Source organism: Cyprinodon tularosa, unplaced genomic scaffold (genome assembly GCF_016077235.1).
Source record: "Cyprinodon tularosa strain WSP-4 unplaced genomic scaffold, ASM1607723v1 ctg107, whole genome shotgun sequence".
In the NCBI taxonomy this organism is placed as follows: domain Eukaryota; kingdom Metazoa; phylum Chordata; class Actinopteri; order Cyprinodontiformes; family Cyprinodontidae; genus Cyprinodon; species Cyprinodon tularosa.
In genome coordinates, this window is record NW_024037860.1 from 1,763,029 (window position 1) to 1,780,053 (window position 17,025).

General features: G+C 38.6%; 1 protein-coding gene across 1 annotated transcript in view; it reads left to right on the plus strand.

The window, feature by feature from the left end:
* Positions 1–17,025, plus strand: part of macf1b (microtubule actin crosslinking factor 1b) — a 50,282-nt gene that overhangs the window by 14,733 nt on the left and 18,524 nt on the right. Inside the window, exons 5-21 of the mRNA XM_038289977.1 lie at positions 9,512–9,568; positions 9,656–9,826; positions 10,239–10,405; positions 10,504–10,663; positions 10,791–10,875; positions 12,779–13,023; positions 13,775–13,894; positions 14,013–14,120; positions 14,222–14,440; positions 14,784–14,987; positions 15,071–15,302; positions 15,385–15,611; positions 15,699–15,821; positions 15,904–16,005; positions 16,079–16,180; positions 16,288–16,452; positions 16,798–16,953. Of these exons, the coding sequence (XP_038145905.1) occupies positions 9,512–9,568; positions 9,656–9,826; positions 10,239–10,405; positions 10,504–10,663; positions 10,791–10,875; positions 12,779–13,023; positions 13,775–13,894; positions 14,013–14,120; positions 14,222–14,440; positions 14,784–14,987; positions 15,071–15,302; positions 15,385–15,611; positions 15,699–15,821; positions 15,904–16,005; positions 16,079–16,180; positions 16,288–16,452; positions 16,798–16,953 (2,643 nt within the window). The remainder of the gene's footprint in view (positions 1–9,511; positions 9,569–9,655; positions 9,827–10,238; positions 10,406–10,503; positions 10,664–10,790; positions 10,876–12,778; positions 13,024–13,774; positions 13,895–14,012; positions 14,121–14,221; positions 14,441–14,783; positions 14,988–15,070; positions 15,303–15,384; positions 15,612–15,698; positions 15,822–15,903; positions 16,006–16,078; positions 16,181–16,287; positions 16,453–16,797; positions 16,954–17,025) is intronic.

Below are 17,025 nucleotides of genomic sequence, written 5' to 3' on the forward strand. Positions count from 1 at the left end.
CTTAGGTTATAATACACTATCCCATACGTTAAACTTCTCATGGACGCTTTTCAATCCTTCACCTGCTGTTGTCGCGGTATGAAAATAAAAGATTATTGAAAGAAAGTTTAAAGAAATTCCATTCAAAGTTTCCTCAGAAGGCATCACAATAGACACGGGAAGGGAGGTTTGAATTTATTAAGACCTAAATGTAACACTTTGGTCTACACGTGTGCTAGGGAACTAAGCATGCACACCGGATCTCCAGAATAAAATATTGGTGGTAGTATCTTCTTGTGGAAATGTTTTGGGTTGTTGTTTTTTTTTTTTTTTTGTTTTTTTTACAAGGAAATGGAAGCAGAACATTTCACTAAACATACAACCAGGCATCAAATTAAATTATTTAGGACCAAGCATATCCATGTCTTAGAATGATCTAGTCAAAGTTTTTTTTTTTTTTTTACAAAGTTACCTTTCCTTGGAATAACTTGAAATAGGAAGTTATTTTGCTGACCATAAGCTACTTTACATAAAGAGCAGCAGAAAAGCGCACAAAACCGGTAGCAACAAACTTCTTAACGAACGTTCTGAGCCGGAGGGTGAAAACAAAGGCATTCCACACTTTGTTTTGGACAGTTTTGAAATCCATTAACTCATTTCATCTCTACACAAACATGCAATATTTTGTGTTGGTCTTTTTATTGAAATCTATCCTGAATACATTGGGGGCTTTCTTTAAAAAATAAAAATAAAAAATAGTAATCAGAATCCACCCAAAAAATTAAACAATCAAAATTCTCTATTAAGACCCTGTATGGTAGAGCTATAACATCTTACTTCTGATTATGTTGTTGTAAAAGTAACACTTAGAAAGTGAATTTCCTGACAAGATAAGTTCATTCTCTGACTTCCTGCCCTCCCTGCTGATAAGGTTCAATATAAAGACCTTTTGTGCTTTAAGGTGTCTGTATTCACTGAGCCTATGGCAGATGCTGCATCCTTAATGAGCCCAGTAAACACAATTTACAAACAGATTCTGGGTGAGAGGTGAGAGTTCACATCCTTTTCATCCTGTCGTCTCTGTCTTTGACAGCAAACAAACAGAATCCCTGCTCTCTGACACAGCTTCTAACCTTTATGGAGCTGGGGATTGTTTTTACTGCTGTGAATCAACCACGCAAACGACCGACATATTGTATTCTGCTGACAGGAAAGTAAATTTGTTTTTTCTGACTCAAGTTCTAATTAAATTCTCACACTTAAGATTTTGTTGACCTACCTACTTCTTTAAATGATAATTTTGGGCTTACTTTTTACTGTCAATGTCTGTTTATTCTCTGACATATACCTTTAGCTTTAATTCCTTCTTCTGTGAGATTATTTAAATGCAAAACTGATAATATAGATTATACCCCTCCATCCTCACGTACTGTAGCTTAGTGCTTTTACCCACGACTGTAATTTCCTGTACACAGGCAGCAAAGAAGCTGAGAGGAACCCAGAGGGGAAGACCATCAGCCTTTCATTCACTCTTTAGGGAGCCAGCCTTTCTCAGTGATAAATGACAGTGTGCATGCTGAATGGTGCCTCTGGTTTGACCCTAAAAAGGGAACCCCCCTCTTCTTTCATTACTCCTGAAGAGGGCTAATTACCATGTTCTGTGGAGGAATAGCTGAGGTCTTATTTAATATGAATGTAGCCAAGAGAGTAAGATGGCAGGGGAGGGGGGAAACAAGTCTATAAAATTAATCATTCTCCTCCATCCTTTGGTAAACAGGATCTGTGATCAAATTTTGGGTCCCACTGGACACTAATTTAAAACCAAATTAACTTGAGAGCTCACTTTCAATTATCAGACCATCGTGTAGCCGAACACCCTATGCCTTTTCAAAATATTTTCAAGAGAAAATACATGATGATTTTTTTAAAACCATTTTTTTTTTTACTCACGTCTCCCATATTGTTTTCAAGCATATAACATGAACCATAGAAAATACAATTTTTGGACACAAATTAAATTAGAACAAAGCTCCCTGTAACATGCTTAAAACAAAGACCATGTGTCAGGGCTTTACAGCAGTGCTTCCTAGCAGAGTATGGCCTCACCACTTCCAGCTTTCATCAGATAAAGAATGGCCAAAATGGGCCTAAATTTTTAATTAAATGGCTTTGGACGTGAGCCCTCTAAGTTACCCAAAGAAACTCCATTGACCTTCAACTTGTAGAGATAATCTGAACATGAAACATCTTTTATTCAATTTTTTAGGTAAAATACTATCCTTCATCTTAAGATTTTGCCATGTTAGATCAAAAACATTCTAATGTATGTATTAACATTTTAGCAGATAAAAACATGCAAGGTAGCACCAAATTATAAATGAAAAAAAGCATTTTTTTTTACTTTATACCAAAAAAAGACAAATTTGAAAAATATGGCATCCATCTGAGCTAATAAAGCTTCACATCGATATTCTAAATTAAAATTCAAAGAAGCCTATTTTATTTAGAAGTCCGATATTTAGCATATATCGTTCAGAAGTATTGGGCCAAATTATCAAAAGCCTTAGTAGTCCAAAAGTCCACTTAGTAGACTCTGTAGACACTTTTAAGTTAACAATCAGTCCCCCATCAAATTGTCAATGCAGCTGTGTCATTTCAGTACATCCTTTGTAATAAAACAGTTCAAGCATGTTATAGGAGATTCTGTGCTATGTCGATCATGTGACCAAAAACCCACTGAAACAGGACTCTCTATCCATTTCTAGTCAGAAAACAAGTTTGCATTGACAGCCTCAATTCACATGTAACAGAGTAGGCACTTAAGTGGTATTGATTGAGAATTACATGACATGAAACATAGAAATGCACAAAGGAATGCTAGCATGGAAGCACTCTCTCCAGAAAAATAGCATCTGAAACGAAAAAAAACTTTTTATATAGAATAAATGTAAAATAAGCATGATTTCTGCACAGAAAAAGTAGGGGGAAAAAGTGTGTATTTTTTAAGTGCATGGAGTTGGTGGATCTGTCAATAAGTAAATTAAGTGATTGGCAGGAGAAAGACAAAAGACAGAATAAAGAAAATAAGATGCATGTTTATAATGGGGTTCTAAGCTTTGCAAACATTTCTATTGAAATATTTATTAATATATATATCAATATTTCTATCAAATACATCCATGATAAAGAACGATCAACAATAATTTACTCCATAATTTAATCCCAAAAGCTGGAAAGTAATGGTTGGTTTAAAAGTGTTGGTATAAAATCTGCTTAATGTAAGTCATTTCTAAGGCAAATATTGTTCCTCCTTTAACTGAGCATGATAGAGTTTCTCCATAGGGGTCCTTCCTTTGGTTTGTATGCCAGCTGCATAGAAAGTACTGCATTACCTTCTCATTTTCTCCTTTGGGTGGAAGCTTCCAGCCTTTTTCTAAAGGCTTTGGTGGAAAATAGCTGAAATTGAGTTGTAAAGTAATCTGAGATGTTTTTCAGTAATTAGTTGTCGTTTGTTGCTGTTGTTGAGACTGGCTGCTGAACTGGCTCTGAATGGGGAATTTGGGTGTACAAGGTGGCAGGAGGGTAAATTCAGGACTGGGTGGATTGCAGGGAGGGTCTGGGTCTTTTTTTTTTTAGTAGCTTGCACTTCTTTCATTCACCAACCACAGAGGGAAAGAGTTCGAACAGCCGTCACTTAACATGTGAATGTTTTGAGGGCGGCCCGGGGGTCTTTAGAAAACTCCTTTTTTTTGCCCCCTCCCCTACCACATTTTTCAAGCAGAAGCAGCATGGAGTTTCTGAGCATTAGTTGGACACAGAGGAGGGGCTTTGTTGGATGGGAACGGGGGGAGAGTTTGGGAGTTTGGTAGAAAAAAAGCCAAAGGAAGGTAGACAGGGCACTCTGCCGCCTAGCTGCCTGGTAGAGGAGCAACCTGAGCAGCAGCTCTGGGTGAGAATGCAGCAACTCTGGCAAAGGGTACAATCTAACCTCTTTGTTAAAACTGATTTTGGCTGGGAGTTGTGGGAGTTCAGCTGAGCCGTTGGAATACATTGTCTTCATCTGGGTGCCCTGTCCCATCGGTGGCTTAACAGGGAAGGAATTCCTCTATCACAGCTCCCACAACAAAGAAGAAAGGGAGAGGAGCAGAGCTGGTGGGAGGAGAAGTGAAGTGAAGGGAGGGGAGGGGTGCACAGAGAGAGGAGAAGAGGACATTGTTTGTCTGTGACTGTGGGCAACGGTAAAGCATGAGTTATCAGGGCATGTGTGAGTGTGTTTAAACAGAGTGTTTGTATGTGTGCATGGTTTATATTAATGAGTGGACTGAGCTGATTGTGTATTGGAGGGAGCATGCTTGGGTGTGAGTTTGAGGAAGCTTCAGTTTGGGATGTTGGGGCTAAGAGGCTGTTCAAAGGATGCTCAAACAAAGCCGTTTTTTTCTTTTTTCTTTCTCACCCTTTTGAATGGCTCGCCAGATTCCTTGACTCATGCCGTTGGGTTCTGCTCTGCTTTAGGGTAAGTGTAATTCACGTGGGGTTCTAACCGCCAAAACTGCCAAAATATAGCCAGAACTGTCCAAGAGAGAGAGATTGCTTCAAGCTATATTTTTCAGTGAAAGCGAGGAAAGTAAGGTTATTCTGATAAGTGGCTTTAATAAAATATTTATCTTAGCTGCATGCAAGATTTCATCTGGAGAATATTGTCAATAGTAACTTCCTGATTGTGAATGGATCACTCAGGTGTGAGTATATTTTCTGCTTCAGATTCAACAGTTTGTATTAACAATTCTGTGTTTTTAGCATTGTTCATTTAATTAGGGTTTTGTTTTGCATCAGGCCTGTAAGATGTAATTTTTTTTTAGAAGATCTTAGATAGCATTTTTACAGCACTCTTTGAACGCAACACCTGACCTTGCACTATATATCCATCTTTAATATTATGAGTCTCATGGGTAAATGCACACCTGCCATCTTTGATTAGGGACCACTCCACTGATTACTAACTCAAGACCTCCCATAAGAGAAACCAACAGGCAGCTATGCGAGAAGATAATGGGGCTTTCTACTGTCATGATCGATGGTCATTGTTCTGCTTCTGATTCTTAATCAAACCATTTATTTATTTATACTATCAGAATGGCTAGATTAGAAACGTCTAAGACAATTGGGAAGATATGGATCCCAATTTATGTCTTATTCCCCAATATTGTGTTTCATAGAATTAATAAACATACAGCTGAAAGAATAAATTTATTTGATTTACATTTACAATATGGCCTTAACCATCTCAATTCCTAAATGGACTCTAGTCATAAATCACAGCCTTGGTTAGGTTAAAATGCCATTTCACAAAAGGTTAAGTGATTGAATGGATTGACCATTTTCTAAATGGTAAAACTACTAAAACGGTTTTCTGTTTTCTTAATGCTCTTGGTACCATGGTTATCTGCAAAGTGAGAAATGGGCCCCGGGCTTAACGTGGGAGTTTGTGTAGTTTTCATTGATTTCGACGAATGTAGGTCATAGTGTTGTTACTGGATATCTCTTGTTTTGATTCCCTCAAAAACACATCCTACCCCACCCTTGGCACATCTCAGTCACCTACTCTATATTCACAATGTACTCTACAGCAGAAAATACGGCATATGAGCCTAGATTTAATAGCATCCTATTGTCTCTCACATGTTAAAATACATCATTATAGCTTAATATGCAGTTGTGTGATCACTACAGGGCAATATCAGTGTGGTAACATAAAAACAGAATCCCCTTTTTTTTGAATTAGTAACCTATGTGGACACAGCCTCAGATACACTACTCTCCTCAAGAGACTGTTGCGTAGGGATCTGAGCTAACTAAGTAATCATTGATCTTGAGGCTGAGGCTTTTGTCTGGGCACCACTCTGATCCGACTGTGTTGCTCCCCTGTGGACCCCAGGAGAGCATCATCTGCTCAGCAGAGAGAGAGACATAAAGCAGGTAATTACTAATGCACATCCAGTCATCATATCAAAGTAGGTCATCTTTATATTCTCGCCTTACGAAAATCTTAATGTGTTTACATTTTTCCACCTTAAAGGTTTAAATGTTTTTAGGTTAGATTCTGCCTTAGCAAATACAAGCATTATATCTTTGTTATCAAGAAGGCTATATCTGCTTATTCAGCAGGATTTCGCCCCCCTGAAAGCTGAATAAGTTAATTCATACAGCCAGGCAATTCACTGTGCTTCATAATGAAGGCTCTTAAACCTGATCTAAACTATTCTAGCACATTACAAGACAAATACATTCATATACTCATATTCCATTCAGTTACTCTATATATTAAGATCAACTGTAAATAATGCAGCACATGGATCATGACAGAGATGTGTGTTTTAGATGAAAGGCATATTTGCATTTAAAACCTTCAACACAGCAGTCTTAGTGCTGTGGCTACAAAACCTGACTGGAAAGCCATACTGTATGTGTATTTTCTTTTTTTTTTTGTTTAGTAATCATGCCTTTTCAAAGACTGTTGCTAAAAAATCATAGGTGAGTTAAAGGCCTTTATTACATATTAATTAAAGTAATTCCATTACTTAGCTTTTAATTACGTATTATAGAGCCATCAAGCATCATAATTGCATTTTTCCATTAAAATCTACACAGCTTTTAAAAAAGTAATCTTTTAAGAAATGTTAAAAGCAGATAGGAATATCCTTTCTGGCTAACCCCTAACCCTCAACCCCCAACGAGATTAAGTAGATTATTTGTCACTCGGCTGGTCTTCAGATGGCTTCTATGATTTTGACTTGAGCAGGATAACCTCATCTCAGAGGGAAGACTTTGCTTAAACAGAAGCCCCCACTGTGACCTCCTGAGGGGCTCATCCCAGACTGTCTATGTCAAGATAACTACACTAACCTTTAACCTCTGTCAAAGCAATGAACACAGAGAGGTGAGGGAAAAACAAACAATGTATAAAACAGAGTGTTTGTAAAATCATACAAATATTAGTCAAATTCGAAGCTGATTTGTCTATTCTAGTATTATTAGCCATGTGTTACAAAGAGAGATTGATCACAATATAGAAATAATGTGATGGGTTTATGGCTGTTATATTTCATCAGGTCCCTACAGGGTTTCCCAGGACTGATCTGAGTTGAGTTACAGAAAGCTCTGGCTGGTTGCCACTGGTTTATCTGTGCCAGGCTGAGCAACGGGATCTTCCAAAAGGCTGTCACATTGATTCTCAAGCCCAGTTTTTGTTTGTTGATGTGAGATGGTTGGAAAAATGTGTACATAGTAAAAACGAGTTCTCACTCGTCTGTCAGAGAGAACTAAAAATGTATTTCATGATGTAAAAGCAACCAGAGACATGTATGTCACATTACAACTCCAAACTTTAAATTCAGTGGGATTTGAAATGCTGAACCACATCAAGTAGGTCAATCTCAAGGAGGGGTGGGGTGTAAAGCACCATAAGACAATATATTTTGTGATTTGGTACTTTATCAATAAACCTAATTAAATTTAATTGACAAAGAAACTTAGTGTAGAGTGCATCTGTTTTTATGGCAATTTGACAGAATTTGTAAATAGATAATAACTGTAAGTTTTTTGTCTTTATTTAAATGCTGCAGTTATGTGAAGGTTTTACTGCATTATTAAGAAGGAAAAACACTCCCAACAAGTTATAGATAACCTTCTAGAGAGGTTCAAGGCAGGATTTGGGTATTGTCTCTCAAAGCTTGAACATTTCCTGTGATTAAGAAATATGGCACAACTGGTATACCCTGTCCAGTCAGGCTGAATGCACAGTCTGTCAGTCTAGAAAGAAGCAGTTTCAGCCCTGTTTTCAAGGTGTGACCAACAGAGACAGTGGAATCAGGTTAGAACCAATGACATAATCATTCACTGAAGGGTGACGGGTAGAAATACATTTCTGAATGGCAGCTGAGAAGCCAAGGTTTTTTTTCCACTCAAAGAGGAGAAAAGAATAACACAACCTATTAGCCAGACATCACCTGTTCCACAATGAAGCATGGATCATTAAAGCTGGTTAAACACTATTTGAGTGTAGTCAAATATGTTACCCTCTTGACAAAAAACAAACAAAACAAACAACAGCAACAAAAAACAGCTAGTGACTAGCATGGAGCAGGAAAATGACCACATGCAGTCAGAGCTAAAGGAACTATTAAGATCAAAGCTGCTTGATTTCTTGGAATTGCCCACATTAAAAGTTATATTGTGAATAGTTGGCACAATCTTTAAACAGATGTTTCCAAACTATTGTCATTCTGTCCGTAACCCAGCTGACTTGAGATGGTTATTGCAACAGAAGTTGGTTCACAAAGCATAAACTAAGGGAGACTGAACATATAATTTATCTTACACTTTTAAGATGTGTGTTTTTTAGGAAAAGAAACTCTTGACAATGTATTATTTTCCTTCCACTTCACAATTATTAATCACATAAAAAAAACAAAAACAACAAAAATATAAAGGGGCCGGAACTTGACAGAATGTTAAAAACTTTCACGGGGTAGGAATGCTTTTGCGAAGTGTTGCATGAACAGAATGACCCATTCTCAGCCCCTTGTTTCATTTTAGGTAGCTGAGGGATCATCTGCATGAATGGCCAAGGGGCCTGACTTCATCTATTACCTTACTAGCCTGTGGGCTGAAGGATTATGGGTAATCTCATCAGCAGGCCCAGTTGTCTGGGGCAGAAGTCCAAGCACGTTAGGACTGATGAAGGCTTCTTGAAGGAATGCTACCAACGGCGAAAAGAGTGGCAACCCCCTGAACAAGATGGGGTGACCAAAGGGGAGGATGAATCCAAGGACAAACTTAGAGAAGATGGAATTAACGAAAAAGAGGTGGACAAAGAGAATGAGGAATTTTATAATAGGAGGGAGGAGGGTACTCAAACACCTATCTCTGACAAACCCCTCCAAAGCTCACCTGCTTCCACAATCAGAAGTAGCAGTACCTTAGAAAACGCCTGGCACAGCAGTCCATCTTCACTAAAAACCTCTCGAAATGGGACATTAACTAGGAGGACATTGCCTCCAGAATTTGCCAGATCTCCCCTTGCTCACATGGATATGACTGCTGCAGAAAGAAGGGCAAGCTTCCAGAGGAGAGACTCCAGAGAGGGAAGCCCATGGTCTTGGAAGACAGTTGCATCACGCGAGGTCACAGAAGTGACAGAAGTGACAGAGACGGTTGTGACAGAGATTGTGGAGGTGACAGAGTATCCACCAGGAGATAAAGGAGGAAAGCCCATAGTCACCAGAACCGTTAGAGTCCTGAACGGTGTAGCAGAGGAGCTTGCTGAGGTTAAAACACAGATTGTAAGACTGAAATAGTCCCATCTTTTCATCACTTATGTCTTTCCTTTCTTTTTTTATCATCCTTTTTTTATTTTTTTATTTTCTACCATCATCTCTGTATTAATAGCAATATTTTATGTCCTAGTCTGATAGAGAATAACTGGCATTGCTTTACATATTAAGGCATCACATAAATTTTCTTTATTTTGCAGCTCCAAAATGACGGACAGTCAAGTTCAGAACAAGATTGTAGTTTAGACAGGTGGAGGGTATGTGTTCTCAGAAATCAAGCTCATTGTCTACCTTGTTTAATACTTCTACTTCTGCTATAATTGTATTTTTTTTCTTCCGCTTAGGTAACTAAAACTCCACTAGCACTCAGGGATGCTTCCACAAATTCTGAAATGATTCTTCAGAACCTGGACGCTTTGGTTGCGTGGGTCAGTGAGATAGAGGAGCTCACAACCAATCAGAAACCTCCATCCTCAGAAGTCAAAGTGGTGAAGGCACAACTTCAAGAACAGAAGGTTTGTCATCCAGTGAACTGAATTCATCAACAAATTAGATTTTAGAGCAAGCAGAATAAAGCTGAAAGATTTAACCGAAGTTATGGCAAAGAATATTCAATGGTTTCTTTTAAGAAATAAACTCTTCTCTGCTTAGTGGTCAAAGGGTGGTGCTCTAAGCAACAATAAGCTTCTTTGTGAACATGTCTGCAGGCTATGAGAAAGTTGTCCTCTACAGATGAGAGGAAACCGGTTAGGACAATGTAAGGTGGAAACATGAGACAGGTCTTTCTGCATACAATAGAAAGGAAGTTATAAAACAAGTGTAGGGTTTGAGGGATGTTTTAACCCCTTCTGTCTCTTCTTCGACATCAAAGGGCAAAGTTAACACACTTGTAATTTTTCAATGATTTGAGATATTTATGGTTTACAGCTCCTGCTACGTCTCCTGACTGACCGTAGGCGTAGTATGGATTCTGTGATGGTCGAGGGCCCACGGCTAGTGGAGGCCCACCCAGGAGAAGAAGGGGAGCGGGCAAAGGTCAAGCTCAACACTCTTCAACAGAAGTGGGAGGCCCTACAGCTAGAGGCGGAGAAGAGGTCAGACACTTCTGGTGGTAATCTGTCACTTCATTACAGCAAGACTTGATGCATAGTACTACACACATTTAACTGATTGATTATCAAACCATTGGTAGGAGGGAATGTTTGGAGCTCATTCTTCCCAAAGCCCAGCGGTTTCAAGAACAAGCAGACAGCTTGCAGCAGTGGCTCATATCTAAAGAACAAACATTAGCAGAGCTGAGGAAAGCAGAAAGAGCAATGCTGCATTTGTCAGATGCTACAGTTAAGGCCAAGGTGAGTGACTCACCCTGCTGATGTGATTTATTTACCTTTCAGTGAAAAAACATAGATTTTCAACAACATAATTATGTTTTTTAAGTGCCAGAATTGAAATAACTTGAAACTATGAATCATTTTTTAGGCTGTTGTGGAAGAGATTCAAGTTCAAATGGCTGAACTTGAAAAAGTAAAGATGTCAGGTGTAATTTTGATGGAAGCAGTCTCAGGTAATGTGTACCATCCATCCATCCATCCATCCATCCATCCATCCATCCATCCATCCATCCATCCATCCATCCATCCATCCATCCATCCATCCATCCATCCATCCATCCATCCATCCATCCATCCATCCATCCATCCATCCATCCATCCAGTTTTTCAGGCCAGTAGGGTTATATGGTCCCTTGGTCAGTTGTTTGGTCTATATCTACATCACATCTCCTGATAGGAAGTGCCTAGGCAACTTCAAAAGGCAGGCCCCTTTAGTAGGAGGCATTCTGATCAGAGGCCTAGTCAAATTTAACTGGTTAATTTTGATGCAGAGGGGCTTCAAATCTATTTCAGCTCCTCAAGATTAATACTGTCACCTTATCACCAAGGCAGGGCAGGAATCATATTCAGGAAGCTCATTTTAGTCATGTCTTATGACCATATATAAGGGATGGAACATAACCTCACTGCTGAATCAAGAGCTTTACATTTTGGCTCAGCTGGGACAACAACCAGGTTACTGCAGACACAGATCTAATTGTTTCACTGTTTCTCCATCCATCCTACCAAATCTTGTAAACCCGACATAAAAAGAACCCTAAAAAAAAAACAAAAACAAACAAAAAACAGCACCCCCAGGTCTTGCTCAGAACATTACCTGTTCCACAACATTCCAAGGTTCTTAAATAGACTAAGATCTTGTAGTAGTGAAGGCCAGTGTGGGTTACAGTAAACTCATTGCAATCAAAAACCGGTTTATAGGTCACAAATGTGTATTTGTCATCATCACTATAATCTTTTATAACGTCATTTAAAAAGCGGCGCTATAGGTAACCGCCTGGGACCTGGGGAGCCAGGTAACCGGTGGGAAACTTGCAATCCGTTCCCCGATGAACGGTTGTACTGAAACTGAAATTTCAATGGCAATGTAAATTGTAGTCGACAGTAAAGAAGTTTGATTGATTGATTGATTTGCAAAATCATATTTAGTTACTTTAACACAGTTGTTTCATGTTAGCATTCTAGGACATTAAACAATTGTGTTAAAGTAACTAAATATGATTAAGTAAATGCCAAAAGTGGTTGCATTATTTTTTTCAGTGGGTGTAAAATAAAATTTTAAATGCTATACCATCTCCTCTGGCACCAACACCCATTAAAAATCCAAAGTGTATCAAATTCCTACGGAAGAGGATTAGGGCCAGTAAAAAAAAAAAAAAAGTTTACTGATTTTAAATGTTTTTTTCATTTTAGTATTGGAAAAAAGTCAGAATTCTGAGATTAAAGTCAGAATTCTGACTTTAATCTCAGCATTCTGACAGATAATAAACATGTTAGCATCAAGCCATAGCCATGTCTGTTTTAGAGACTAGCTCTCTTGCTTTAATGACCTTCTGCTCCTCTATTAATGAGGGGACTCCTCGGGCACATAAAAAGTTGGCTAATTCCGTAATTTTTCACCAATGTGTCACTGGCCCTCTCAAACAACTCAAATCTATGTCAGTGAAGCTAAGTGCTCCCGCATCTCTTCCTTCATAGTGCCCATCTACATTAAAATCCATTACATTAAAATTAAATTCTGAGATTAAAGTCAGAATTCTGAGATTAAGAAATAGAATTTTAAAATCAGTAAACTTTTTTTTTCAGTGTCCCTAATCCTCTTCTGTAAATTCCCTTTCTTTTCAATTGTTTCCACTCTTTCAATTGAAATTTGGTTTGATTTGTACATATTGAGTGTCTAACATGTTTGGTTAATCTGCTACAAGCAACTGAGTGTACCTAGTGTCTAGTTAATATTCATCAATTAGTTCTAGTTTCTTAAAAGAAAATGACAATTTTCAGTCCTAAGCAATAGCCATGCCATACAGGTTGTATATGCCACTTTACCTATGTATTGTTATTTCACATTCATTTAAGTGGAAGAAGCACAACAGGTACAAGAGAAGATGGATGCACTCCGTATCCGTTGCTCTGTGCTCAACCTGAGCAGCATGGATGTTCTACAGAGGCTTGAACAGGCCCTAGAAGCTTCTAGCCGCTGCACGTCAAGTCAGGAGGACCTCCACCTGTGGCTGGGCCGCATTGAGAGGGAGCTGTTAGGAGCAGCAGGAGGCCCAACGCATGTAGGAGATGCAGTACAATGTGCAGCTGAGAAAGAAAGGGTAAGTTTTTCACATGTACACAAAAATGAAACTAGCTACGTAGATACAAGAACACGTCACCCATGATTTACAGCTTTTTCCAAGATAATTTTAGATATTGGTGTGGGACTGAGTCTAAATAAGTCACTTTGGACCAAAATAATAAAGGTAAAAAATCACCAGTCCATTGGTAAAGTGTTGAAAAATTTAATGTTTGATTTTTACAACTCATCCAGTTGTCTGCAGAACGTCCTTGCAGAGTGCTCTGCAAACAAAAAGCAAACTCCAAAATATATACATACTCACAAAAAAGGCCATTTTAAATTCATAGTTTAGAATAATTCACACAAAAAAAGTGAATACATTACATACAAGCATTGGAACTAATCTGTTTTAAACCTCTAAATCACATTGTTTAAATTGTAACCCAGCTCTGCAGTCTTTTTTCTGATCGGTGTGTTTGTTTTGGATAAGTGTTAGAACAGATACTCTTCCTGACACAACATTCATATCAATATCTTGAACTGGCACTGAGAGGAGACACGCTGCACCCCACTGACTAGTTTAAAGTGTTTATCTGATAAATAAATTGGGAGACAAGTCAGTTTCCGAGTCATATCCTCCTAACTAAATTAGACTATTGGACTATAGGTATGCTCCTGAATTTCAGTGTTTTGCAACTCAGTCCTGATCTTATGGAAATATGTTTTTTCATGCTTCCTTCTGGCATTTGTTTGTTCAATAGTTTGATATAATTTTGTTGTTTTCCCAGTTGCAACAGGCTGTGGTAAAGGAGTTGGCTTGGTTCAAAGACACCGCACACAATCTTGAAAAGCTTAAAACAATTGATCTGGACCCAAAGATGATAGCAGAACAACTCAGTGAACAGAAGGTCAGAACAAAGTAACATTTTTCAGTTAAATGCAATTTATTAAACTGAGTTTTATTAAACTCAGTTTGATAATACTGTTTCAAACATTTGTTTAAAATAAACATGTAATTCTGTTTAGATTTTAGCAGTAGAGATCCTTCAACATAAATTCAACATTGAGAAGATGGTCAAGATTGCTGAAATCTTGATGACTTACAATGATGAAGGAGCAGCCGGAGATCTTCAGGTGCAACTGCAACTTTTATTTCATGATACACAATATTTGACAATAAGTATATAATTGTTAAGATGTAAGTTACACATTAGCACTGTTTTATCACCATTTAGGTGCCCCTAGAGGCTCTGCAGGAACAGTGTAACACCACCTCAGCTACAAATGCCCATGTGGTCCTCCAGCTGGAGCATGCCCAGTCGCTTCTTTCCCAGTTCTCGGAGGGCCTGGCTGAGATATCGCCATGGCTGGAAGAAACTCAGAACCTTATTGGTCAACTCTCCCTGGGCACAATTAGTTATGAAGCATTTCGGGAACAACAGGACCTCTTACAGGTAGAAGAAACATGCCCCTTTGAATTGTCTGTGTTCATCAAAGAAGCTATTTATTCTTCAGAGACTACCAACACTTTTCAATGGTCAAAAGAACCATTTGCACAAGCTCAGTTCATCAGTGTAATCTACTTAATGACAGGATATCTCTTACCCCTACCCTGATTACCCCTGATGACAATAGCAGTTTTGTTCTGTGAGGTATTCAGCAGAGTATATGGGAAAATGTGTTTTTCCTAAACGTATTCCAATTTTAGAGATTCATTGAAAAAAGATAATTCTACAAAGAGGACAAATGTTTCCTGAATTGTTATAACAGCATATTTTTTTTTTCTGCCTTGCAAAGGGTCTCAGAGAGTCTATTGCAGAACATCGACCTTTGATCGCACGCCAAGGTGTTCTAGCTAAACGGTTGTCAGAACTGAACCCTGTTCAGGGTGAACACTTCATTCAAAAAGCAACAGAGGCTGAGGAGCAACACAAATCCATCAGAGAATGTGTCAAAGAAAGTGCTAATCTCCTTGAGGAGTCCTTACCACGGTTCACACAAGTAAGAATGCTTTCTGTATAACTAAGAACACTATATGAGTTTCACAAAAGAACACCACGTTATGTCTGCTTTTTATCCTGCAGCTGAATGAAAGGATGACTCTTATCAGGGAGAGTCTTGACCGCCTTTGCAGTCGCATGCAGACACCCACCTCTCTTCAAGGTCTCACACCAAGGATCAAGGAACAGCTGCAAGACAACAAACAAGCAATTATTGAGCTCTCCAAGCTGGAGCTGGGTCTCAACAGTGTCAAAGGGCAGGCAGACGAACTGCTGGCAAACACTCAGGCAGCAGGAGACAATTCAATTGGCACAAGTAATTCTCTTCTCAGACATTACTAGCCACATTACATTTTACTGTACATTGAGTAACACCTTTGCTATTTCTGTGCTGTTAGCGATTCAGGGTCAAGTGTCCAGCCTGTCCCAGATGTGGGATGAAACTTATAAACAGGCTCAGGAGAGAGAGCGCTGGTTGTTGAAGCTTCTAGATCTCGCCTTGAAGTATTGGAGTGATGTCACTGAAATGACAAGTGCCCTTAATGATGCTCAGCAGGCCATTTTGGATCTCAATGCATGTCTCACAGATTCTGAAACAATCCACCAAAGCCTTGAAAGCATGCAGGTTTGTCTGGATGTATTTTAAAAAATGACTCACGAATAACCTACTGTTAAAAATATGATGGAATGTTTATATTTTCTCAACGTTCAGTCTCTTAGGGAGGATATAGACAGCTTGCAAGGAGACTTGGACATTCTTGGTGTTCTAGGAATGGACTTAATGGTAGCATGTGGTGATACAGAAAAACCAGAAATCACAAAGAGCATGGATGAAGTAAGACAGCTTCATTTAACAGAAGCCTTTTCTAATCCTAATGCAGAGTTAAATTAAACCTTTTTATCCTGATGTATTTAAGCTTTATTGCACATGGAACAACTTGAGCAAACTTTGGAGTGACTCTCACAAGAAGATAGAGGAATCGTTGCAGATGGCACTTCATTATCAAGATACCATGCAGGTCAGTGTTTGAATACAGCACATACAGTATTTAAAGTACAAATACAATAATTTAAAAAATGGTGCCTTAACAGGGCCTGTTTGAGTGGTTAAAGTCAGCTGAGTTGAAATCAACAGAGGAGTTTATTGTGGGAACTGACCTGGAAGCTGTCAAAGAGCAGCTATGTGAACTTAAGGTGAGTTGATACATGATAAGATGATCTTAAAGGCTAGTAAACTTATCTTGGGTTAAAAGAAAAAAATGAAACCAGTTCTCACATATAATCTTTTTTACGTGACCCAGGAATTTAAGCGAGAACTGTACCAAAGGAAGATTGAGATTGAGAGTCTAAACCACCGCTTTGTGTGCCGATTGTCTCCGGGCTCAGAACGTCCAGGATCATCATCTCCACTGAGTGACTTTAGACAGCGATGGGACAGTCTTGAGTCCGAGACTGTGAACAGACAGGTAAGATATGTCTTATCAGGGAATCTGTAATAACTAATGGTTCAAATATTACATTTTTAGCAATGGATGCCATTTTACATTTAATTACTGACTTTTCTCTAAAGCTCAAACAGTCACACACCATGAAGCAACCACTTGAAAACTTGCCAGCACAAATGTTGACTCAGCAAAATACATGGCTGTAACTTCATGGATTTAGGCATCAATAGATCATAAAGGCAAAGGTTTCCAACTTTGTGCTGGCAAGTTGTTTCCAAACATACACATATGAGTGTATGTTTGGATTATTATCACAATAATTAACACTAATCGAGTGAAAATATTCTATCCATGCTACATTTTCAGCATAGGTTAGAGTGTGCTCTGCTGGGTCTGGGTCAGTTCCAAAATACTCTAGATGAGCTGCAGACATGGCTTTCCAGAACAGCTGAACAACTGCATGGCAACCAGCCAATCAGCATGGACCTGCAAACATGTGAAATAGAGCTAGCAAAGCACAAGGTTTGTGATGGCGTTTTGAATAAAACAAACTATGCTTTAATCATAGGTTTTTAATCCTGTATGACCTTATTC